A 26,030-nucleotide genomic window follows, 5' to 3' on the forward strand; every position below is an offset into this window, starting at 1 on the left:
TGGCATGATCTCGGCTCATCGCAACCTCTGCCTCCCAGGTTCAAGAGATTCTCTTGCCTCAGCCTCCTGAGTAACTGGGATTACAGGCATGCACTACCATGCCCGGCTAATTTTTGTATTTTTAGTAGAGACGAGGCTTCTCCGTGTTGGTCAGGCTGGTCTCAAACTCCCGACCTCAAGTGATCCTCCCACCTCTGCCTCCCAAAGTGCTGGGATTACAGGCGTGAGCCACCTCACCCGGCCTGGAGTACTCTTAGTTATACAGTCATTCCCAGATACATGAAGATTCAGCTTCTTGCAGTCATTTTGAAAACAAATTTATAGCAGTTTGGAATTGTTTGAGCTTGCTTTGAACACAGTTTGCGCCTCCATTCCCTGTCCTATACATGCCTGTGTTTAAAAGCATTACAGATTAGAAATAAACACCAATAGCACAGTGATTATAAAAAAGGAGAAACTCAACATAAATTACTTCAATTTGATGTGATCTCTTGGAGTTATTTTTATGCTTTAAATTTACAATTGAGAAAGCTATGGATTCTGAGGTGTAATGTGTAATATTTTGCTTGGTAAGTGCATGTTTTAGTTAATGTGTGAAATATATTCTACTAATTTTAATGGTGTCTTTAGAATTGAAATTTATTCTTTTAAATTTGTTGTTTTAAAACTAAAGAAAGAGTCAAACTAAAGCATGACATCAGTGGTATGCTTTAGTAGGGGGTGGCAGATATTGAAAAAAATACTTTGGAATTATTATTTTGTTGTTTTTAGAGGCAGGGGCTCACTCTGTCACCCAGGCTGCTCATAGCTCACTGCAGCTTTGAACTTCTGGGCCCCCGTGATCCTCCTACCTTATCCTCCTAAGTAGCTAGGACTACTACAGGCACATGCTACCATGCCTTGCCTATTTTATTTTTCTAGAGATGGGGAGCAGTTAGCTGTAGGTGCAGACAGTAAGTGGGTGTTGCAACACAGCCTGCCATGTTGCCCAGGCTGGTCTCGCACTCCTGTCCAAAAGCAATCTTCCCACCTCAGCTTCCCAAAGTGTTGAGGTTATAGGCATGAGCCACTGCCTGGCTGGAATTCTTTTTGACAGCACTCTGGACACTTTAAACAGAGATCAAATGTGTGAATTGGTCATATAGGCCTATATTGAAGGTGGCAGAGTGGAAATAAAGAAGTCATTCTTACATTTCTGGAAACAGAGATCAAATGTGTGAATTGGTCATATAGAAGGTGGTAGAATGGAAATAAAGGAGTCATTCTCATATTTCCAGAAAAACTGCTGCAGAATGCACAGAAAATAGCTTCAAGGAATGGGATTATTATTTCATAAACCTCTGCCACCGTCCAGGATAAAAGATGCTGCGTATGTGGCCAGTATTCACTGTGGAGTTCATGCAAAAATCAAAGAAATTAATCCCAAAAAATATTTCAGCCTCTTGGAAATTATTCTCTGAGCCTTGTGGAATTTGCTTTTTTGGAAACTTTTTTCCTGTGTGATTTTTTTTTATTAGAACTTTGGAAAAATTGTATTCATTCTTTCTCATCTCACCTCATTGATGGGAAAAGCTGCAGAAAATCTTCCCTAGACAAGATGGAAGGTTCATTATGAAGCTGGGTCACTGTAGAAAAATTTTGAAAAGTTATCTCAACTTTGAAGTACCATGTAATCCAAAGAAAATGTGGACACATGAATCAGCTCAGATATTTCACTCTGCTGTATGCAGTTCTCTCTTTGGAATTATCTTTTTTCCAGTGTAGTTTTAGATGACATTAATCACATACAAAAATATTTGCAAATAGTCAGACTCTATCTTGAACAATGTACAGTGAAATTCCCAACTTTACAAGTCTTCTTTGAAGACTTTGAAGGTAAGTGCACAGAAATTTTGGTGAAGCCTATTTCCTGTGTAACAACAAAATATGAGGAAATCGACATTTACGTAGAAAAAAGAATCAAATTTTGAAGAAGAGTGCCAGGAGAAACAACAAAGAGTTGCTGGTTTTCCATAGCTCAGAGAAATCCACATAGCAATGCCAAACGCCCCAATTGTTGTCCCTGAGAACTGGACACTTGTTCTACAGCAGTGAATCAAATATTATCTGTGTTCACAATCATTTTCTGTGATTTTACAGAAGAAATACTTGAGAAGTGGGATTTTTTTTTTAATACCTCAGAGGCATTTGTAAGTAGTTTGAACGAAAGTCAAAAGAACAAAGGCATGGATATGACTGCATTTTTTGGAGTTGAATGTGAAGTGGGATTTTTATGAATCTCTACCAAACTTATTATGTTTAATACTTTCTAAAATATTTGCATATCTCTGGCCTCATCTGGAAGAACATTTCTGAGTTAAAATTAACAAAAGGTATTTTTCCATCAGCTATGACAAATGAATCAAATATTGAACATGTATGTCCAAAGAAGATCAATTTTGAGAAAGTTGTTGACAGATTTTTAGAAGGTAAGGCTGAAAATAGCAAATGTTATTATTTCTTACTATAGCATACCATTATGTATGTTATTCCCTTTATGAGTTTATTAAATATATTAATATAATCAGAACTTGAATCTATTAACTTTTCCTTTTTTGTACTCTAATATTCGTTTTACCTTTTAAAAAACTGGCATGATTATGCAAAGTTCAGTGAAAGAAAGTTTTTAATGTCTACATTCTTTTCTGGACATTCTTTTCTGGAATTATCATTATTCATTTCATTTCATTACTTCTATTGAAAATAACTTTGTCATATAGAAGAGGAGGTCTTAAAAAGTGATCCTATCTGGTGTCAGATGTACTAGATACACATCTGGCTACAAGGATAGATAACTGTGCCAATGTTAATGTTAATCTGTTAAGTTCTGGTTGTGCTGTCTGCAAATTGCAAGGGCACAACAAAGTTATGTCTCTTGTGTCATCCTGCAGGGACCTGGTTGACAAGAGCTATTTGTGGAGACCCAGAGCTTGTTTTCTCAATACTTTTACACGCTGGAGCACTTTCAGAACAAAGACAGAAATGCAGTGTTTGGTTGTGTCTTAAAATATATGTAAAAGGATTTTAGCAGGTTTGACATTTGACGACGTTTAGAAATAAGTGGGTTTCTTTTTAAGAAGAAAATTGCCCTTTTGAAAATCTAGTGATGCTATTACAGCTTTTTAAGTATCTGATTACAAACAGCTGAGAAGCGGCCTTGGGCTTATGAATCAATGATTCATTACATATCATCTGTTTGGTCTGCCAGAGAAAGAAATTTGAGGAGTACCATGTTTATCAGTCACGTACCTCTTAAGCCCTTTAGTTCAGATATCCTTAATTCTTGTTTGAAAGAATGCATTCAACTATCCTGCACTTTTAAAGTTAATCCTTCTATTTTGAAAAGGAAATGTTTATAAAGTTAATAAAAATACAGATTTAGTGAGGAATTAATAGAAACTTCAAAAATAGATAAAAATTTAGAAGTTAAAATTTTTAATTTTCAAACTGCCCGACTTACACATTTTTTAGTTTCTTAGGTATTTATACCTTTTTCATACCGTTAGACAATAATTTGCTTTGTTGGACTGTTTAAAAAAATTTTAGTCTCATATGAAGATTACATATTTACTTTGGATGCAAATATGTGTTACTCAAGGGTCTTTTCAAGAAATCTTTTAGAACCCATTATTTTCTCTGAAGTAAAATACCTGTTGTAGAAGAAGGCTTTTATGTGACTTCAAGACTGCCAGAGGATGTGGAAAATTACTGACACTTATCATAGAAGCAGGAGCCTTTCACTTGTCAAAGAATGCCCAGAGGGAAAGGTGGCTGGTAATTACTACTTCACCTCTGAGGCACTGTCAGGAGGTTTGGGTTCGTTGTCACCCCAGTCATAACTTGTTATTGCAAGAGTTGGGGGATAGGGAGAGATGTCTTTTTATAAGAACATTTGCACAGAAAGGAAAAATGTGCTGGAAAGTATTATGTTGTATAGTTAATACAGTTTGTAGCCTTCATAGATATTAAGAAATAAATAAATTCTATTTTCTGCGATAGTGATTCTCAAATTTTTCTGGACTCAGCACTGCATTATACTTAAAAAAGTTATTGAAAACCACAACATGCTTTTGTTTATATGGGTTATATGTACCGATATTTACCATATTAAATATTAAAACTGGGAATTAAATATTTACTTATTCATTTTAAATAACCATAATAAACTCATGGCACATATGACTATTTTTATATATGACTTATTTTATAAAAAATAAATTAACAAAAAAACTAGTGGAAATAATGACAGTTTTACGTGTTAGCAAGTCACTTTAATGTCTTGTTTAGTAGGAGACAAAGGGATTCTCATCTGTATCTGCCTTCAGTCAATTTGCAATATGTTGTTTCAGTTGAAACAGATTAAGGAAATCTGACCTCACACAGATATACTTGGAAAAGGGAAAAAATAGTCTTTTCAGATAAATTGTGGATTTTCTTTTAACAAATGATAGTTTCTTAAAGGTTAGTCCCAGTGTGAATTGCAACTAACCAATGAACTTTTTATTCTCTCTTACGTTAAAATCCATTAGTCTATCTTGCACTTTGTTTGAATTCTTTACCCATATTATATGATACTGTAATGTAAGGCATTGGTTATTGGAAAATGTTTGTTTCTTGGAAAATGTTTCTTGAGAGTTACAAATCTTCTACATGTTGAAACATTTCCTTTTATAATATCACATTTGTTAATATCACCACTGATGTCATCTAAAAAGTTTTTTTTTATTATACTTTATGTTCTAGGGTACATGTGCACAACATGCAGGTTTGTTACATATGTATACATGTGCCATGTTGGTGTGTTAAACCCATTAACTCGTCATTTACATTAGGTGTATCTCCTAATGCTATCCCTCCTCCCTCCCCCCTCCCCACAATAGGACCTGGTGTGTGATGCTCCCCTTTCTGTGTCCAAGTGTTCTCATTGTTCAATTTCCACCTATGAGTGAGAACATGCAGTGTTTGGTTTTTTGTTCTTGTGATAGTTTGCTGAGAATGATGGTTTCCAGCTGCATCCATGTCCCTACAAAGGACATGAACTCATCCTTTTTTATGGCTGCATAGTATTCCATGGTGTATATGTGCCACATTTTCTTAATCCAGGCTGTCATTGATGGACATTTGGGTTGGTTCCAAGTCTTTGCTATTGTGAATAGTGCCTCAATAAACATACATGTACATGTGTCTTTATAGCAGCATGATTTACAATCTTTTGGATATATACCCAGTAATGGGATGGCTGGGTCAAATGGTATTTCTAGTTCTAGATCCTTGAGGAATTGCCACACTGTCTTCCACAATGGAAATAGTTTACAGTCCCACCAACAGTGTAAAAGTGTTCCTATTTCTCCACATCCTCTCCAGCACCTGTTGTTTCCTGACTTTTTAATGATTACCATTCTAACTGGTGTGAGATGGTATCTCATTGTGGTTTTGATTTGCATTTCTCTGATGACTAGTGATGATGAGCATTTTTTCGCATAAATGTCTTCTTTTGAGAAGTGCCTGTTCATATCCTTTGCCCACTTTTTGATGGGATTGTTTGTTTTTTTCTTGTAAATTTGTTTGAGTTCTTTGTAGGTTCTAGATATTAGCCCTTTGTCAGATGAGTAGATTGCAAAAATGTTCTCCCATTGTGTAGGTTGCCTGTTCACTCTGATGGTAGTTTCTTTTGCTGTGCAGTAGCTGTTTAGTTTAACCTGACAAAAACAAGAAATGGGGAAAGGATTCCCTATTTAATAAATGGTGCTGAGAAAACTGGCTAGCCATAAGTAGAAAGCTGAAACTGGATCCCTTCCTTACGCCTTATACAAAAATTAATTCAAAGTGGATTAGAGACTTAAATGTTAGACCTAAAACCATAAAAACCCTAGAAGAAAACCTAGGCAATACCATTCAGGACATAGGCATGGGCAAGGACTTCATGACTAAAACACCAAAAGCAATGGCAACAAAAGCCAAAATTGACATCTAAAAAGTTTTTAAGTAAGTATCTACTACCATCAGGTAGTAGATACAAGTTTTCCCTAATCCCAATTTTTACTTGAAAGTTTGAGTTTTATCCTTAGCCACAAACACTGCCAGTTGTTTTCCTTGAAATGATAGGCTCAATTCATTCATTTATAGAGAATGTCTGCCAAGTGTCCAAGTCTGAATAACCATCGGTTGTCTGTCAGGCCTTCTATCAAGTAAAAATGGGGTGTCATGAACAAGGCCAATTCAGCTTACATACAACTCTAATAATGGCCCAGAGGCTTTTCCTCCAGCTATCTATTGTGAATGGTGCTTTATGGGTATTAAAATTATGCATACTGAGGGTTGGGATTTAATGAAATTAATGTTTAGGGCCGGGTGCGGTGGCTCAAGCCTGTAATCCCAGCACTTTGGGAGGCCGAGACGGGCGGATCACGAGGTCAGGAGATCGAGACCATCCTGGCTAACACAATGAAACCCCGTCTCCACTAAAAATACAAAAAAAATTAGCCGGGCGTGGTGGCGGCGCCTGTAGTCCCAGCTACTCGGGAGGCTGAGGCAGGAGAATGGCGGGAACCCGGGAGGCGGAGCTTGCAGTGAGCCGAGATCGCGCCACTGCACTCCAGCCTGGGTGACAGAGCGAGACTCCGCCTCAAAAAAAAAAAAAAAAAAAAAAAAAAAAGAAATTAATGTTTACTGCTTTATCAAGGACATTCGTAAGTGAAACTGGCTTTTTTCATTTTCCTGCTAATACATGAAGGTGAAAGATGTAATGACTACTAGCAATTTGGAGCTACTGCCTTGATTCCTGCTAAGGCAGCAGCAGTGTTACCTACCACTGCTTTTGTAACATCGGTGCCAATGTTAACACAGTAATTACAGGATAACCCTGAGATTCAAAAAGTTATTTAGTAATTTGAATATTTCAGCACCTCTTGTGTATTGTTGCCAAAAATTCACAGAAAAGAAGATTTTTGATGATTTATTGTGTTGATAACATACAAATACAAGCAAACTGGCAAGTCCATCTATATCTGGAGATTCACTCATTTGTAAAGCAAAAGTATGATTATTTCAGATGAGATATCAGGCCAGTCTTCATACTGCAGTCAAATCTCTCAACTGGATGAGTTACTCTGTCATTGCAAAGTGGCAGTGCTGTTATTTCCTTTGCTGACTCTTCATCTAGTAAGCATTCTGCAATGTGAACAGTACAACTATCTCTCAGCTAGTATGTGTACTTCTCCAGCCAGGAGTGCATAACTAACCCTGTAAGATGCTCCAGTGGGTTTTTCATGTCTGGTTTGAAAAGATGTAATAAACACGGTTTGACTTTTAATGAGCTTATCATGTATAAGTTTAAATATTCAATTCTCTTTTCTTCATACTGTGAATGATTCGTCTCAATGAGACACTACAACTTAACTGGCACCATAAATATTATTTTAAAATGTTTCATTGCATAATGCACAAAAAGATAAGTTATTAACATCCATAAAGTTGAAAGATGACTTTCATCATAATTTCACTTCTTATTCATAATTTTACCCAGTTTCTTTAGAGTAGATTCTTCCCTTCCATGAGTCAAAAGACTGTCTGATATGTCAGTTTCACTTTTTTCAGCAACCTTATAGACAGATAGTACAGTTATGGGTTGAGAAGGTAAGCCTTCTTTTTTTTTTTTTTTTTTTTTGAGATGGAATCTTGCTCTGTAGCCCAGGCTGGAGTGCAATGGCATGATCTTGGCTCACTGCAACCTCCGCCCCCCGGGTTCAAGTGATTCTCCTGCCTTAGCCTCCCAAGTAGCTGGGATTACAGGCATGCACCACCACACCCAGCTAATTTTTGTACTTTTATTAGAGACAGGATTTCACCATGTTGGCCAGGCTAGTGAGAAGGTAAGCCTTCTGATCTCATTTTGACAATTCATCCCTAAATTAGAAAAAAGTATTATAAATAAATTTTCTTTTAGAACAAGATAAAATATTACTAAAGTGTAAAATGAGTTTCAATTAAAATTAGAATTTGTTTTTATTTGAAAACTTGAAAATATTGCTGTGAAGAGTAGTACCTACTCCTTTTGTGCTTCTGTGTAGTTTGCAAGGGAAACTTTGGGGTTCAAAGTAAGAATTTATTGAACAACAATGAGGGTACAGAGATTATAGCAGGAATAATCAAAGACAGCTATTAATAGTAAGAATACAGTAAAAGTACTGAGAACAAACTGAGTTAATCTCTGAAAATGCACTGCTTCATACCATAAACCTCTGCCACAGAGCTACATCACAATGGAATACACAGCACACATTCCATTAGCTGTCAGAGTGATGAAGTAGGCACACATCATGTAGTCTCTGGAAAATTCCACTGACACTCAGAGACTGAGAGAGATAAAGGCAAATAGTGTTTTAGTTTTACTCTAAGTCAAGGACCCACTGAAAATCTCCAAGGGACCTCCTGGAGTCCCCAGGCCACACTTAAAGGACTACGCACTGTTCTAGATATTGGAACCCACCATCAATGGTGTTTTAAAAGTCACCTCTGAAAATCACTGTGCATTCTTGACATTTTGCAGCCCTGAAGCAGGAGTGATCATTACGTGTCAAGATCCTCCTTATCCAGGACATATTCTGTATCTTCTTGTAAAGTTAATTCTGATATCTTTTGTCATTTCATATAAATAAAGGCAGGAGTCAGGAAGCAGAATGGTGGACACTTATTACGTGAAATAATTTGACTCATTCATTCACTGATTTTTTAAATTAGAGAAATGTGTGCTTTTGGCTTAAGGCTACGCTTTATTGGTATAAAATGTTATCATATAAACTTGATCCAATTTATGGCTGGCAAGAATAAAGATTTTGATAAAAACGTCAAAGCTTCTCTATCTGGGGTCTTGCTGCCCATGCTTAACTGGGGGAAATCCTGGCTGGGCTGTCACCAGGATGGGGCCTCTGCTTCCTCTCCAGAGCACCAACAGCACAGAGTGCATGCTCCTGCCCCATCTACTTCCATTAGAACACCACATACATCTCCAGTCAAGAAATCAGAGCGTGCTCAAACATTGAGTTTCATGTGTAATTAGGATTAAATTACCCATTAAACAAAGCGATTTTATGGTAATGTGTTATTAAGATTGCAAAGTTGTTAAGTTATAATATCTGATTCTAAGATGCATGTTTGGCTACCTTTTAACACACTGAAATGAGAATGTTTTTTTCAAAGACAGCATTTTTTTCTATTTTTTTGAAATAGCATGTTTTTGTTTTAATTTAGAAATGTTATCTTCAAATTGTCTTTTTTGATGTTATCACAAATGCCTATTTCATGTGGAAGACTACAGTAGCTCTTTAGTAGTTTCTATATTTCTCTTTTAAAAGAGAAATAACAGATGCTAGCAATAATTTATATGTGTATATTCCTGAAATGTACATTTCCACATTATGTGCTTCATAGTAAATAGGAAAATTTACATTAAACTACTGAATGTACGTTTTTCAAAAAGGTCTGCTTCTTTTTTTAAAAAACTACTTTGCTTATGTTTTAAATTTGATATTCATCATTTAATTCTGTTCATTGCAGGTTTATTTTAGGACAGTGGAACTTATAGAAGAGCCCATAAAAGGGTCTCCTGGTTTGAGTTTCTATTTCAAAATTAATGGATTTCCCGTATTTCTAAAAGGCTCAAACTGGATCCCAGCAGATTCATTCCAGGACCGAGTAACCTCTGAGTTGTGAGTTACTGTCTTTCTTTTCTTGTTCCTCTTTAAAAGTCCGGCAAAGCTTGAGATTTACTCATTTTTACTTTCTTTAGTCCCTGGGTAAGGAACTAACAGGTAGTATAGAATTCTAGATGATGGAAACTTTAGAATGGATAGGATTTTAAAAATCATATATTCCATTCTCCTGGGCTACAGGTGGTCTTAGAGCTAAACTATTTGAGACTGTTGAAGCCATTCAGTTTTAGAAAACTATTATATGTTTACTCTGGAGAAATAAGAAAATGACTAATTAGTATTTTGAATAGTTCCTGAAAAAAATATTAAATTCAACTATTTTCATCTTTTCAAATGATACCTTAAATGTTTTTGAGCATGGTTTTGAAAGATAAGAACACATATTTACCTTTCCTCTTTTTTTTTTCTCTTCTTTTTTTTTGAGACAGAGTCTCACTTTGTTGTCCAGACTGGAGTGCAATGGCAGAATCTCAGCTCACTGCAACCTCCGCCTCCCAGGCTCAAGTGATTCTCCTGCCTCAGCCTCCCAAGTAGCTGGGATTACAGGCGCAGGCCACTACTGCCCAGCTAATTTTTGTATTTTTAGTAGAGACGAGGTTTCACTATGTGGGCCAGGCTGGTCTTGAACTCCTGAACTCAAATGATCCACCTGCCTCGGCCTCCCAAAGTGCTGGGATTATAGGTGTAAGCCACGGGGCCCACTCCAATATTTACCTTTCTATGCTAAGGTATTTGCATATTCTTTTACCTTTATCTTAACAAAAGAACTAAAAAAAATCTTGTGTGTTATGGAGGTGCGGTTGTGGGAGGGTGGGGAGGAAACTGGGAGCCAGCTGGTCAGAGGATACAATGTAGCAGATATGGTCAGAGGATACAATGTAGCAGATATACAGGCGAGCAAGCCCAGAGATCTGATGTACACTAGGAAGCCAGGCGCGGTGGCTCAAGCCTGTAATCCCAGCACTTTGGGAGGCCGAGACGGGCGGATCACGAGGTCAGAAGATCGAGACCATCCTGGCTAACACGGTGAAACCCCGTCTCTACTAAAAAAAAAATACAAAAAACTAGCCGGGCGAAGTGGCGGGCGCCTGTAGTCCCAGCTACTTGGGAGGCTGAGGCAGGAGAATGGCGTGAACCCGGGAGGTGGAGCTTGCAGTGAGCTGAGATCCGGCCACTGCACTCCAGCCTGGGTGACAGAGCATGACTCCATCTCAAAAAAAAAAAAAAAAAAAAGTGCTCTTTATAGGATTCATGCTAAATGATTAGATTTTAGCTACTTTTGCCACAAAAGCAAAAAAGAGTGGCTAACTATGTAGGACAGCAGTCTCAAATATTTTTGGCACCAATAACCAGTTTCGTGGAAGACAATTTTTCCACAGATTAGGGGTAGGGAGTGGGGGGGGTGGGGAGATAGTTTTGGAATGAAACCCTTCTACCTCAGATCATCAGGAATTAGATTCTCATAAGGAGCACACAACCTGTATCCTTCGCATGCACAGTTCACAATAGGGTTCTTGCTTCTATGAGAATCTAATGCTGCCGCTGATCTGACAGGAGGTCAGGTAGTAATGCTTGCTCACCTGCTGCTTACCTCCTGCTGTGCTGCCTGATCCATGGTTCAGTCCGTGGCCTGGGGGTTGGGACCCCTATTATAGGATGGTAAGTACGTTAGTTTGTTTCACTATAGTAACCTTTTAACTATCTATCTATCTATCTATCTATCTATCTATCTATCTATCTATCTATCTATATCCCATAACATCATGTCATATACCTTAAATATGCAAAATACAATTTATTTAAAAACAAAATATAATCTTAAAAGTTCTAGATCTAGGAAAAAAATTAAAAATGTTTTTCTGAGACTGAAGAAATAGAACTTTGGAAGAAAATAATATTTCCTAATTGGATCTGTAAATTTATATCTTTTTATTTATTTATTTATTTATTTATTTATTTATTATTATACTTTAAGTTCTAGGGTACATGTGCACAATGTGCAGGTTTGTTACATATGTATACGTGTGCCATGTTGCTGTGCTAAACCCATTAACTCGTCATTTACATTAGGTATATCTCCTAATGCTAGCCCTCCTCCCTCCCCCCACCCCACGACAGGCCCCAGTGTGTGATGTTCCCCTTCCTGTGTCCAAGTGTTCTCATTGTTCAATTTCCAACTATGAGTGAGAACATGTAGTGTTTGGTTTTCTGATCTTGCAATACTTTGCTGAGGATGATGGTTTCCAGCTTCATCCATGTCCCTACAAAAGACATGAAGTCATTCTTTTTTATGGCTGCATAATATTCCATGGTGTATATGTGCCATATTTTCTTAATCCAGTCTGTCATTGATGGACATTTGGGTTGGTTCCAAGTCTCTGCTATTGTGAATAGTGCCGCAATAAACATACGTGTGCATGTGTCTTTACAGCAGCATGATTTATAATCCTCTGGGTATATACCCAGTAATGGGATGACTGGGTCAAATGGTATTTCTAGTTCTAGATCCTTGGGGAATTGCCACAGTGTCTTCCACAATAGTTGAACTAGTTTACAGTCCCACCAACGGTGTAAAAGTGTTCCTATTTCTCCACATCCTCTCCAGCACCTGTTGTTTCCTGACTTTTTAATGATTGCCATTCTAACTGGTGTGAGATGGTATCTCATCGCGGTTTTGATTTGCATTTCTCTGATGACCAGTAATGATGAGCAGAAGTGCCTGTTAATATCCTCTGCCCCCTTTTTTTTTTTTTTTTTTTTTTTTTTTGAGACGGAGTCTCGCCGTGTCGCCCAGGCTGGAGTGCAGTGGCCGGATCCCAGCTCACTGCAAGCTCCGCCTCCCGGGCCTTCACGCCACTCTCCTGCCTCAGCCTCCCGAGCAGCCGGGACTACAGGCGCCCACCACCTCGCCCGGCTAGTTTTTCGTACTTTCTAGCAGAGACGGGGTTTCACCGTGTTAGCCAGGATGGTCTCGAACTCCCGACCTCGTGATCCGCCTGTCTCGGCCTCCCAAAGTGCCGGGACCACAGGCTTGAGCCACCGCGCCCGGCCCCTCTGCCCACTTTTTGATGGGGTTGTTTTTTTCTTGTAAATTTGCTTGAGTTCTTTGTAGGTTCTGGATATTAGCCCTCTGTCAGATGAGTAGATTGCAAAAACGTTCTCCCATTCTGTAGGTTGCCTGTTCACTCTGATGGTAGTTTCTTTTGCTGTGCAGAAGCTCTTTAGTTTAATTAGATCCCATTTGTCAATTTTGGCTTTTGTTGTCATTGCTTTTGGTGTTTTAGACATGAAGTCCTTGCCCATGCCTGTGTCCAGAATGGTATTGCTTAGGTTTTCTTCTAGGGTTTTTATGGTTTTAGGTCTAACATTTAAGTCTTTAATCCATCTTGAATTAATTTTCGTGTAAGGTGTAAGGAAGGGATCCAGTTTCAGCTTTCTACTTATGGCTAGCCAGTTTTCCCAGCACTATTTATTAAATAGGGAATCTTTTCCCCATTTCTTGTTTTTGTCAGGTTTGTCAAAGATCAGATGGCTGTAGATGTGTGGTATTATTTCTGAGGGCTCTGTTCTTTTCCATTGGTCTATATCTCTGTTTTGGTACCAGTACCATGCTGTTTTGGTTACTGTAGCCTTGTAGTATAGTTTGAAGTCAGGTAGCATGATGCCTCCAGCTTTGTTCTTTTTGCTTAGGATTGTCTTCGCAATGCCAGCTCTTTTTTGGTTCCATATGAACTTTAAAGTAGGTTTTTCCAATTCTGTGAAGAAAGTCATTGGTAGCTTAATGGGGATGGCATTGAGTCTATAAATTACCTTGGGCAGTATGAACATTTTCACGACATTGATTCTTCCTATCCATGAGCATGGAATGTTCTTCCATTTGTTTGTGTCCTCTTTTATTTTGTTGAGCAGTGGTTTGTAGTTTTCCTTGAAGAGGTCCTTCACATCCCTTGTAAGTTGGATTCCTAGGTATTTTATTCTCTTTGAAGCAATTTTGAATGGGAGTTCACTCATGATTTGGCTCTCTGTCTGTTATTTGCATATAAGAGTGCTTGTGATTTTTGCACATTGATTTTGTATCCTGAGACTTTGATGAAGTTGCTTATCAGCTTAAGGAGATTTTGGGCTGAGACAATGGGGTTTTCAAAATATACAATCATGTCATCTGCAAACAAGGACAATATGACTTCCTCTTTTCCTAATTGAATACCCTTTATTTCTTTCTCCTGCCTGATTGCCCTAGCCAGAACTTCCAACACTATGTTGAATAAGAGTGGTGAGAGAGGGCTTCCCTGTCTTGTGCCAGTTTTCAAAGGGAATGCTTCCAGTTTTTGCCCATTCAGTATGATTTTGGCTGTGGGTTTGTCATAAATAGCTCTTATTATTTTGAAATACGTTCCATCAATACCGAATTTATTGAGAGTTTTTAGCATGAAGGGCTGTTGAATTTTGTCATAGGCCTTTTCTGCATCTATTGAGATAATCATGTGGTTTTTGTCTTTGGTTCTGTTTATATGCTGGATTACGTTTATTGATTTGCGTATGTTGAACCAGCCTTGCATCTCAGGGATGAAGCCCATTTGATCATGCTGGATAAGCGTTTTGATGTGCTGCTGAGTTCAGTTTGCCAGTATTTTATTGAGGATTTTTGCATCAATGTTCATCAGGGATATTGGTCTAAAATTCTCTTTTTTTTTTGTATCTCTGCCAGGCTTTGGTATCAGGATGATGTGGCCTCATAAAATGAGTTAGGGAGGATTCCCTCTTTTTCTATTGATTGGAATAGTTTCAGAAGGAATGGTACCAGCTCCTCCTTGTACCTCTGGTAGAATTCGGCTGTGAGTCCGTCTGGTCCTGGACTTTTTTTGGTTGGTAGGCTATTAATTATTGCCTCAATTTCAGAGCCTGCTATTGGTCTATTCAGGGATTCAACTTCTCTCTGGTTTAGTCTTGGGAGAGTGTATGTGTCCAGTAATTTATCCATTTCTTCTAGGTTTTCTAGTTTATTTGCGTAGAGGTGTTTACAGTATTCTCTGATGGTAGTTTGTATTTCTATGGGGTCGGTGGTGATATCCCCTTTATCATTTTTTATTGTGTCTATTTGATTCTTCTCTCTTTTCTTTATTAGTCTTGCTAGTGGTCTATGAATTTTGTTGATCTTTTCAAAAAACCAACTCCTGGATTCATTGATTTTTTGGAGGGTTTTTGTGTCTCTATCTCCTTCAGTTCTGCTCTGATCTTGGTTATTTCTTGCCTTCTGCTAGCTTTTGAATGTGTTTGCTCTTGCTTCTCTAGTTCTTTTAATTGTGATGTTAGGGTGTCAATTTTTGATCTTTCCTGCTTTCTCTTGTGGGCATTTAGTGCTATAAATTTCCCTCTACACACTGCTTTAAATGTGTCCCAGAGATTCTGGTATGTTGTCTCTTTGTTCTCATTGGTTTTAAAGAACATCTTTATTTCTGCCTTCATTTCATTATGTACCCAGTAGTCATTTAGGAGCAGGTTGTTCAGCTTCCATGTAGTTGAGTAATTTTGATTGAGTTTCTTAATCCTGAGTTCTAGTTTGATTGCACTGTGGTCTGAGAGACAGTTTGTTATAATTTCTGTTCTTGTACATTTGCTGAGGAGTGCTTTACTTCCAACTATGTGGTCGAGTTTGGAATAAGTGCGATGTGGTGCTGAGAAGAATGTACATTCTCTTGATTTGGGGTGAAGAGTTCTGCAGATGTCTATTAGGTCTGCTTGGTGCAGAGATGAGTTCAATTCCTGGATATCCTTGTGAACTTTCTGTCTTGTTGATCTGTCCAATGTTGACAATGGAGTGTTAAAGTCTCTCATTATTAATGTGTGGGAATCTAAGTCTCTTTGTAAGTCTCTAAGGACTTGCTTTTTGAATCTGGGTGCTCCTGTATTGGGTGCATATATATTTAGGATAGTTAGCTCTTCTTGTTGAATTGATCCCTTTACCATTATGTAATGGCCTTCTTTGTCTCTTTTGGTATTTGTTGGTTAAAAGTCTGTTTTATCAGGGACTAGGATTGCAACCTGTGCTCTTTTTTGTTTTCCATTTGCTTGGTAGATCTTCCTCCATCCGTTTATTTTGAGCCTATGTGTGTCTCTGCACATAAGATGAGTCTCCTGGATACAGCTCTGTGATGGGTCTTGACTATCCAGTTTACCCGTCTGTGTCTTTTAATTGGAGCATTTAGCCCATTTACATTTAAGGTTAGTATTGTTATGTGTGAATTTGATCCTGTCATTATGATGTTAGCTGGTTATTTTGCTTGTTAGTTTATGCAGTTTCTTCCTAGCATTGATGGTCTTTACATTTTGGCATGTTTTTGTAGTGGCTGGTACCAGTTGTTCCTTTCCATGTTTAGTGCTTCCTTCAGGAGCTCTTGTTGGGCAGCCCTAGTGGTGACAATATCTCTCAGTATTTGCTTGTCTATAAAGGATTTTATTTCTCCTTCACTTGTGAAGCTTAGTTTGGCTGGATATGAAATTCTGGGTTGAAAGTTCTTTTCTTTAAGAATGTTGAATATTGGCCCCCACTCTCTTCTGGCTTGTAGAGTTTCTGCTGATAGATCTGCCGTTAGTCTGATGGGCTTCCCTTTGTGGGTAACCCGAGCTTTCTGTCTGTCTGGCCTTAACAGTTTTTCCTTCATTTCAACTTTGGTGAATCTGACAATTGTGTGTCTTGGAGTTGCTCTTCTGGAGGAGTATCTTTGTGGCGTTCTCTGTGTTTCCTGAATTTGAATGTTGGCCTGCCTTGCTAGGTTGGGCCTAGGCAATAAAAAGTTCTCCTGGCTAATACCCTGCAGAGTGTTTTCCAACTGGATTCCATTCTCCCCGTCACTTTCAGGTACAGCAATCAGACGTAGATTTGGTCTTTTCACATAGTCCCATATTTCTTGGGGACTTTGTTCGTTTCTCTTTACTCTTTTTTCTCCAAACTTCTCATCTCGCTTCTTTTCATTCATTTGATCTTCAATCACTGATACCCTTTCTTCCAGTTGATCAGATTGGTTACTGAAGCTTGTGCATTTGTCATGTAGTTCTTGTGCCACGGTTTTCAGCTCCTTCAGATCATTTAGGGATTTCTCTACATTGGTTATTCTAGTTAGCCATTCGTCTAATCTTTTTTCAAGGTTTTTAGTTTCTTTGTGATGGGTTCAAACTTCCTCCTTTAGCTTGGAGAAGTTTGATCGTCTAAAGCCTTCTTCTCTCAGGACTTGTCAAAGTCATTCTCCGTCCAGCTTTGTTCCATTCCTGGCAAGGAGCTGCGTTCCTTTGGAGGAGGAGAGGTGCTCTGATTTTTAGAATTTTCAGCTTTTCTGCTCTGTTTTTTCCGTATCTTTGTGGTTTTATCTACTTTTGGTCTTTGATGACGTACAGATGGGGTTTTGGTGTGGATGTCCTTTCTGTTTCTTAGTTTTCCTTCTAACAGTCAGGACCCTCAGCTGCAGGTCTGTTGGAGTTTGCTTGAGGTCCACTCCAGGCCCTGTTTGCCTGGATATCAGCAGCCAAGGCTGCAGAAGAGTGAATACTGCTTAACAGCAAATGTTGCTGCCTGATTGTTCCTCTGGAAGCTTTGTCTCAGAGGGGTATGCGGCTTTGTGAGGTGTCAGTCTGCCCCTACTGGTGGGTGCCTCCCTTTTAGGCTCCTCGGGGGTCAGGGACGCACTTGAGGAGGCAGTCTGTCTGTTCTCATATCTCAAACTCCTTACTAGGAGAACCACTGTTCTCTTCAAAGCTGTCAGACAGGGACATTTAAATCTGCAGAGATTTCTCCTGCCTTTTGTTTCACTATGCCCTGTCCCCAGAGGTGAAGTCTACAGAGGCAGGCAGGCCTCATTGAACTGCGGTGGGCTCCACCAGTTTGAGTTTCTGGCCGCTTTGTTTACCTACTCAAGCCTCAGCAATGGTGAGTGCCCCTCCCCCAGCCTTGCTGCCACCTTGCAGTTAGATCTCAGACTGCTGTGTTAGCAATGAGGGAGGCCCCCTGGGTATGGGACCCTCTGAGCCAGGTGCAGGGTATAATCTCCTGGTGTGCCATTTGCTAAGACCCTTGGAAAAGTGCAGTATTAGGGTGGGAGTGACCTGATTTTCCAGGTGCCATCTGTTATGGTTTCCCTTGGCTAGGAAATGGAATTCCCTTACCCCTTGCGCTTCCTGCTTCCCGGGTGAGGCGATGCCTCGCCCTCCTTCAGCTCTCGTTCGGTGGGCTGCACCCACTGTCCTACACCCACTGTCCAACACGCCCCAGTGAGATGAACTCGGTACCCCAGTTGGAAATGCAGAAATCACCCGTCTTCTGTGTGGCTCATGCTGGGAGCTGTAGCCTGGAGCTGTTACTATTCGGCCATCTTGGAACCACTTTTACCTAAACTTACATCTCTGTGATGCTGAAAATAAACTTTATGAAATGAAAATAAACACATTTAAACTTATTTATTATCTAAATTAAATAACATTTTAGCATATTTACAAATGTAGAAATGTGCGTTGTAGTATATCATTTGATATTTAGAATGTAAATGTGATCAGTAACTAAAACCTGATTTTTTCCAAAAGTTGTAGTAATTTTCTTTTATTTTAAAATGTGTATATTATTTTAGATTTCATAAGAAAATGAAATTCTTCTCCAGACACAGCCACGGGATAATTGGCTCTATCTTTTCCTTTTCAAATGCTCCTCTCCCCTCCCAGCTGGGGCTGGGTTGGCTGTGGTCCTTCAGCCCGGCTGGTCCAATTGGTGAGCCTGCCGTGGTGCCTGTGCTGAGCCCTCAGTGCTCTGGGTCTGCCCATCCTGTTATTTGGCTTGAACAGTGTTGTGGGGATGGAGGGAAGGTGCATGCTCTCAAGCTGCCTGTAAGTTTCTAGATTTTCCTGAGGGTAATGTGAATAGGAATTGGAAAAAGTATAAAGGAAATTTACTAGAGAAAGAAATACCGGGCTGGAGGAATTGTGTAATAGGAAATACAGGTGCTAGACACTAATACTCAAGTCTTGATTTTGTTTTATAGTGTGGAGGGTTTGTATAAAATTAGTGCATACTTTTCAAGGCTTACAACTGTATTTTTTATAGGAATAAATATAAAACATAAATTTAATTTTAAAAAGAGTATAATAAAATAAATAGGTAAAATATAATAGGTAAAGATATCACCCATAAGTTTTCTGTTTGTTTATGTGGTTATTTAATGTGTATATAATTTTATATTACTTCCTTTAGTTTACATTATAACCAAACCGTCATGATTTTAGAGTGTTTTTTTCTAACAGAGATTAGAAATGTGTTTATCTGTTTTTTTTCCAAGTTATGATTTGTTTATAAAATGTCTTCTACAGGTTACGGCTCCTTTTACAGTCTGTTGTGGATGCTAACATGAATACTCTTCGGGTTTGGGGAGGAGGAATTTATGAGCAGGATGAGTTCTATGAACTCTGTGATGAACTAGGAATAATGGTGAGAAGTTGATAGCATTTTATGTATTGATAAGTTACTCTATCCTCAGTTTGATTGCCAATGTTCTGAATGATGCAATTGCCCCTGTCTCAGAGCCAGATATTCCATTTGGGGCTATAGGAATAAATGACATCTTGTAAACCCAGAGCCACAGGTGATTGCAACTACCATAATTATTTATTTTTAAATGATAGATATCCTGTAAATTATTTATATCCCAGTATACATATACCTACTTTTAAAATAATTTTCTTTGTGATATTTAAGTATGCATAGAAAATAAAAGAAAATATTTAAAACACTTAAAGGAAATCTGACAAAACCTAAAGGAGAAGAAAAATAATGAAATTAAGTAAAGGTGTGTTTCATATTGTTTTTCTAAATTTTTTCCAATTTTTTATTTTTAATTTGTTTTGAGACAGAGTCTCACTCTATTGCCCAGGCTGGAGCGCAGTGGTGCAATCTCAGCTCACTGCGCCTTTCCCTACACTGGGGTCAAGCGATTCTCCTGCCTCAGCCTCCGGAGCAGCTTGGATTACAGGCGTGTGCTAAATTTTGTATTTTTAGTAAATCAGCATCCAGCTGATTTTTGTATTTTTAGTAGAGATGGGGTTTCACCGTGTTGGCCAGGCTGGCCTTGAACTGCTGACCTCAGGTGATCCACCTGCCTCGGCCTCTCAAAGTGCTGAGATTATAGGCACGAGCCGCTGTACCTGGCCCTAATATTGTTATTAAGTACTTTTAACGTGTTTTGCAATTGTGAGGATAAAGCAAAGAAAATATATTCTGTTAGTTCTATTATTAGTGTTCTAAAATATAAGGAATGCCACAGAAGACAAGGAATTATAGTAATATTGATAATGCTGATGGTCATTGTGACAATGACATTATTATATAATATTCACTGAGTGCCAGGACAGGCATTGTTCTAAGTGCTCTACGTATTTTATCTTCCTGCCCATTCAATGAGGTAGTTACTATTCTCTATCCTCATTTACAGATAAAGAAACTGACACATGAAGAGGTTAAATATTTTACCCAAACTCTAACAGCCTGTTTATGGTGGAATCCAATTCTGACTCAGACAGGCTGCTTTGGGGCTATGACTTTTTTTTTTTTTTTTTTTTTTTTGAGATGGAGTCTGGCTCTGCTGCCTAGGCTGGAATGCAGTGGTGTGATCTTGGTTCACTGCAGCCTTCACCTCCAGGGTTCAAGTAATTCTTCTGCCCCAGCCTCTCGAGTAGCTGGGATTATAGATATGTGCCACCATGCCCGGCTAATTTTTGTGTTTCTAGTAGAGACAGGGTTTCACCATTTTGGCCAGGCTGGTCTCAAACTCCTGACCTCAGGTGATCCGCCCCCCCTCAGCCTCCCAAAGTTCTGGGATTATAGGTGTGAGCCACTGCTCCGAGCAGGGGCTGTTTTCTTAACCATTGCATCACACGGCCTCCTTAGGAAGGGACTTACGTAGTTTCATTACTAAAGTGTGCATGTAGTAATCCTTTTGTCTATGAAAAGCTAATTCCTTTATAAATGAAGTATGATTCTTAACAGTCTGGTGCATCTCTTAATACCAAATGCCTGGTGAAAATTGGAATGAATTAGAAGTGAGGAGGGGTTGGAGGGAAGCCTCATTCTATGTCCCCTTCACACATTTTTTCTTTTTCAAATTCTTCTGTCTTCCCTTTCTTTTATACCTGCCTAGGGTTTTCTCTTCTCAGGTTTCTGTACACTTTTGTGCAGTGCTGGGAAGTCTCAATGTCTTTGATACCTTTCCTGGGTGCCTTTATACATAATGGTGCCCCAATGATCACACTCATCAGGCTAACTTAATTTTTCATTTGTGTTAAAGGTAATGCCCAGAGCTCAGAATGACGACTTTCTTCTGTGTAATAAAACTTATGGAAGTGTTGCATTCCCTTTTATTTGATTTGCTAGGTATGGCAGGATTTTATGTTTGCCTGTGCCCTTTATCCAACTGATCAGGGCTTCCTGGATTCAGTGAGAGCAGAAGTTGCCTACCAGGTATGTTATTACCCTTCCAAGAAGAAATAAAACACATAATATGTTTTAGTATTGCCTCTTGTTAAATCTTGCTTCATTTTGGTTTTTGTTCTCTACTACATTCCATGAAATATTACACAGCCAGGTAATTGACATCTAGGTGATTCTACCCAGTGTCATGGCTTTACCATCATCTATTGGCTGATGACTCCTAGATTTATCCCCAGTCCTGATTTCTCTCTGAATTCCTCTTTCTTATATCCAACTGCCTACCTGGTGCCTCTGCTTGGAGGTTTAACAGGCATCTGAAGTGTAACATGTACAAACTAAACTCATATTGCTCCCCGACAATCTTGCTTCTTCTGGAGTTTTCTCCATCTCAGCAAACAGCAACACCGCTGTTTGAATTGCTCAGGAGAAAAGTTTAAATTGGTCGTTGATTCCTTGATTTATTTTGGATTCTACATATTGACATTTATATTTATATTCACAGATACATAAATGCAAGGAAATGATTATATGCTTTCTCCGTCTACTGAAAAGACCTAGAAATAATGGACAGTGTTGTAATGTTGAATATTCTTATATTGAAGTAATCTTTCCTGTTAAGAGAAAAGCTTCTTAGAGAAATGGCTGACTCCAGATCTGGCACAGGAAATATATTAGATAATCCTGGATATCTTCTTTTTACAAATGGCAATGGTGTTAATGTAAGATTATCAACTGATAGTTTTAGCCACAGATCTGAGGTTTATGAGCTGTGTTTTGAATATACTTATTTTTGCAACAAGGTCTGTTTAGGGGATGATCATGCTTTGAAACACAGATTGCATTATATTTCCTCTCCCCTAAATATTAAGTGCATGGCATGGGTTTCCATGTGGAATCAGAGTGGGATGCTTGTCAATACAAGAAAATTCTGAATCATGATGTACTCCCAAAATACAGTTTAGGAACCAACTTGTGAGTATATCATATGCTGGTAAAATACTACTGAAACATTGCACTGATTCATTAGCATCCATTAGAAATGATCACTGCACCAGGAGATCACCCCTACTTTGTAAAACGTTTACAAGACTGTGGAGACATATGAGTTTTTATAGTGCTCTGCAACATGTTAAAGAAGGAAACAAATCAGTTTTCTCAGTAACCTCAGGTGAAGCTACACTGTGGATAATGATTGACTTTGATTTCAATTTCACATGTCCAACTGTCTGCCAGATTTTTTGCAATGTTGATATACAAAGAACAAATCTTTTGATATTTCTTCTTGAATGGTGAGTCTGCCACCGTAGGGAGGTCACTTTACCTCTTGAGCTTCAATTTCTGTATCTATAACTCTAGTATGATGTCACTCCTCGTGAAACTGTTTCAAAGATTAAATAGGATAATACATGTAAGGCATGCAGTACAAAAGAAATAACAAGTAATACCAGCTGTCCCACTAACTTAGCATGTCTTCAGAGTACATCTACTATCTTTTACCCAATGCACTCTTTCAAGATTTTTCTTTTTAGCAGGAAATATGAAAGTCATTGATACTTTCTTCTTCCTCACCTCCCACATCCACCTGGTTTTAAAATTGAGACAATTTTTTGATACCAATGTTACTTGTATTTGTATTTACTTTCTCATCCCCATACTTACTACTCTAGTTCAAATCTTATTTTTCCCTGTCCTCAAACATAGTATTGGTCTCTTTCAATATGTGCATACTCAACAGAGCTGCCAAAGTCATCTTCCACTGACACATTTTAAGTCATACCACATTCCTGCTCCGAACCCTGATCCTGGAATATCTCAACATGCAGATAACAAGGAAGCTATCGAAGTTATGTCAAAAGGATTTTTGAGAGACTCTGAGCAACCGAAAGGTGGACAATTTGAAATTCAATAAGGATAAGGACGTCAATGAATTGAATCCATCAAGTGTGTTAAAATCTAGAGTTCATAACATAGTGTCTACAGATGTATATTTTGTGAAAAACCATACAGAAATGCAAGGAAGCGATTTCTATAACACTATAAAACTCGAGATAGTGGTTACTTTTGGAAGGAGGAAGGGGCTGTGATTAGGAAGAGGCACATGGATGGCTTCCGGCGTGGCTGCACTGGGTGGTGGCTACAAGAGTGATTGCCTTATAATAATTCATCATATCATAATTTGTTTTCTGTAACTGTGTTTCATTTTAAAATAAAAGGTTTGAAAAGTACAATCAAATGCCTTCCCTTGCCAATAGCTCCCCTGAGGTGGCTTCTTGCCCTCTGGATAAGGTATAAGATCCTCTTGTGCGGGACCCCGTCCAGCTGGTGTCTGCTCCTGTTCAGGAACCATCTCCGTCTTGCTGTCTATGTCCTGGAACATCTTCCCTGTTCACTGCCCTTGTGGGCCACCTCCTTTGTTCTCCTTTGGCCCCTCTTACCTTAAGCATGGGAAAAACCTTTTGCCTTTTGAGACACACATCACACTTTGAATTACTTGTTCAAAGATTTGTCACCTCTGCAAGACTGTCATCTCCCTGAGTCCTAGGGCTCATTCCCCTCTGCGTCCCTACTCTGTGGATTATTTACGAAGTGGATAGATGAGTGGATGAATGAATAACTTTAAACATATTAATTATAGTTACACAGGTTGCAAACATTTCAATTTTATTTTTAGTTTTCTTTCATATAAATAATTAAAACATCTATGTATCTTCAGTGCTTTGATGCATTATTAAAGACAAGGAGAGCCATTTCATGCAGAGTTTGTTAAAATTTTAAAGTAAAGCTTACCATAAAACTCTAAGTCAGCTTAAAGGTTGTGTGTAACACGGTGTCACTGAAGCTTTTTGCCACTTGAGGATTTATATTTGTATTTTCATCAGTAGCATAAATATGTCAGTCACAGTTAGTAGCAGCTGTCCCTTTCTTGGGCATTTACAAAGACAAAAAAAGAAATAGTGTTCATATGGCTGGCTGAGAAAATACAAGACTTACTTTTTTTAAAAAAAAATGAAGCATATCTCTTTAATATACCTTCAGTGCATCTCTATTTCCTCTATATGAATTTCTGAGCTTCTCGAATGGAGAACACATTGAGAGCATCAGTGGGGGGCCATCAGTGTAATCACGCATGACAGTGAAAGTGAACCTATAAATATCAATGAGGTAACATTGCCAAAACATGTTCTAAAAGAATTTTTCTTGACCATTGATTCACTCTGCCATTCTCAGAGGAATTGAATTGCTCTCTACTGGAGCACATGTCCTAGTGTGTTAGAAGAAGGGACATGTCTGAGTCTGTCCAGTGCAAACATAACACAAGTGGATCCTTTTGCCTTTATGTAGGGCCAACCCAGATGAGCTCAGTTTATGCAGGCCTCATGTGGCACAGTTTTGCGGTGGATTCTCCAATTTTCCCTTTTATATTTAAACATGTTCAGTAACTTAATGTTAGTTGATTTCTCAGGACATGACATTGATAGTTATTTCAGGAGACATCACCCTGATTGCCCTCATCTGTTTTCCTTTAGAGCATTCCATATTTGTCTTTAACTGCCAGCATACCTCTAGTACTCACTTGCTTTGTAAAACCTTCTCTAGTTCTCCTTCTGGTTTTCTGATCTCGGTGGAGCCTGCACAGGAACCTCTGTCCCTCCTTCAGTTGTAGTGATTGCTTTGCCTCATTTGTTTGTTCACACAGAACTCCAATTTGCTGTTAAGAACCAATCCCCAAAATATAATGTCTCCTGCCTTTTGTATTTCCTGGAAGTTTTCTTTGTGGCAATCCACGTAATGATGAGTTTATTCGTTCCCTTTTTCTTTCTCTTTCTAAAAAAGGGGTTATATTATCTTCAGTTTTTGTATAGCAGAGAAGAGAAACCCTATGTATCAGTGTTTATAAAATCTAGTTAAAAAGAATCTCAGCGATTTCTTAAAATGTATTTCTATAGCTAACATGACTAGCCATTTTCAAATTAGGTTTTTGGCACATAAGAATTTATGTGCAAAAATGCAAGGGCTCTAATTTTATGAGTAATTATAGCTCTGAGTTTCTTATGTTAACTCTTTGAAAATCATTTTATATTTTCTTAATTTTCAGATCAAGAGACTGAAATCTCATCCTTCTATCATCATATGGAGTGGCAATAATGAAAATGAGGAGGCGCTGATGATGAATTGGTACCATATCAGTATCACTGACCGGCCAATCTACATCAAGGACTATGTGACACTCTATGTGAAAAACATCAGAGAGCTCGTATTGGCAGTAAGTAATGATTTTTTAATGCAGTGGAATTTAAGAATGTATCTTTAAAATGGATAAGTTTGAATACTGGTATAGTATGTTTTATGCCCCTTTTTAGGGCTGTCTTCAACAGTATCGTTTGATTACAGAGTATCCCATTGTAGTGCAGCAGCAGATGAAAGGATTTATGGGCTGTGGACTTCTTGGAGGATGAACTTATCTGTGTCGCTCTCCACACATACACCAATGCAGTGCTTACAATGCTAGGTTGTCACATGCTCCTTGGAGTCCATCCGTGGATCCCAGAAAGCCCTTAGAATCTCTAGATTAGATGATTATTGATATGCCACTGCTACAATTCTGTAATCATATGTGTTAAAGTAGAATTTGGTATATATCACATGTGAATATCCTGGTATGTGATTTAAGGGACAAAGAGAGATGAGAGAGCTGGTCTCCAACCCCACTGTATGGCCCTTGCTCTATAGTGATTCTCTTTGCACCACTCTTTGTCTCATTGGCATATTATACAGACATATGTTCATATAAATTGGCCTTTTTGTGAGAAAAAGCATTT

At 38.5% G+C, this 26,030-nt stretch overlaps 1 protein-coding gene across 1 annotated transcript in view; it reads left to right on the forward strand.

Moving 5' to 3' along the window:
- LOC105486341 (mannosidase beta) overlaps positions 1–26,030 on the forward strand; it is a 135,490-nt gene that overhangs the window by 78,647 nt on the left and 30,813 nt on the right. The window contains exons 8-11 of the mRNA XM_011749197.2: positions 9,595–9,746; positions 19,098–19,215; positions 21,154–21,240; positions 25,307–25,474. Coding sequence (XP_011747499.1) covers positions 9,595–9,746; positions 19,098–19,215; positions 21,154–21,240; positions 25,307–25,474 — 525 coding nt within the window. The remainder of the gene's footprint in view (positions 1–9,594; positions 9,747–19,097; positions 19,216–21,153; positions 21,241–25,306; positions 25,475–26,030) is intronic.

This window comes from Macaca nemestrina, chromosome 3, assembly GCF_043159975.1.
Source record: "Macaca nemestrina isolate mMacNem1 chromosome 3, mMacNem.hap1, whole genome shotgun sequence".
NCBI classification, from domain to species: Eukaryota; Metazoa; Chordata; class Mammalia; order Primates; family Cercopithecidae; genus Macaca; species Macaca nemestrina.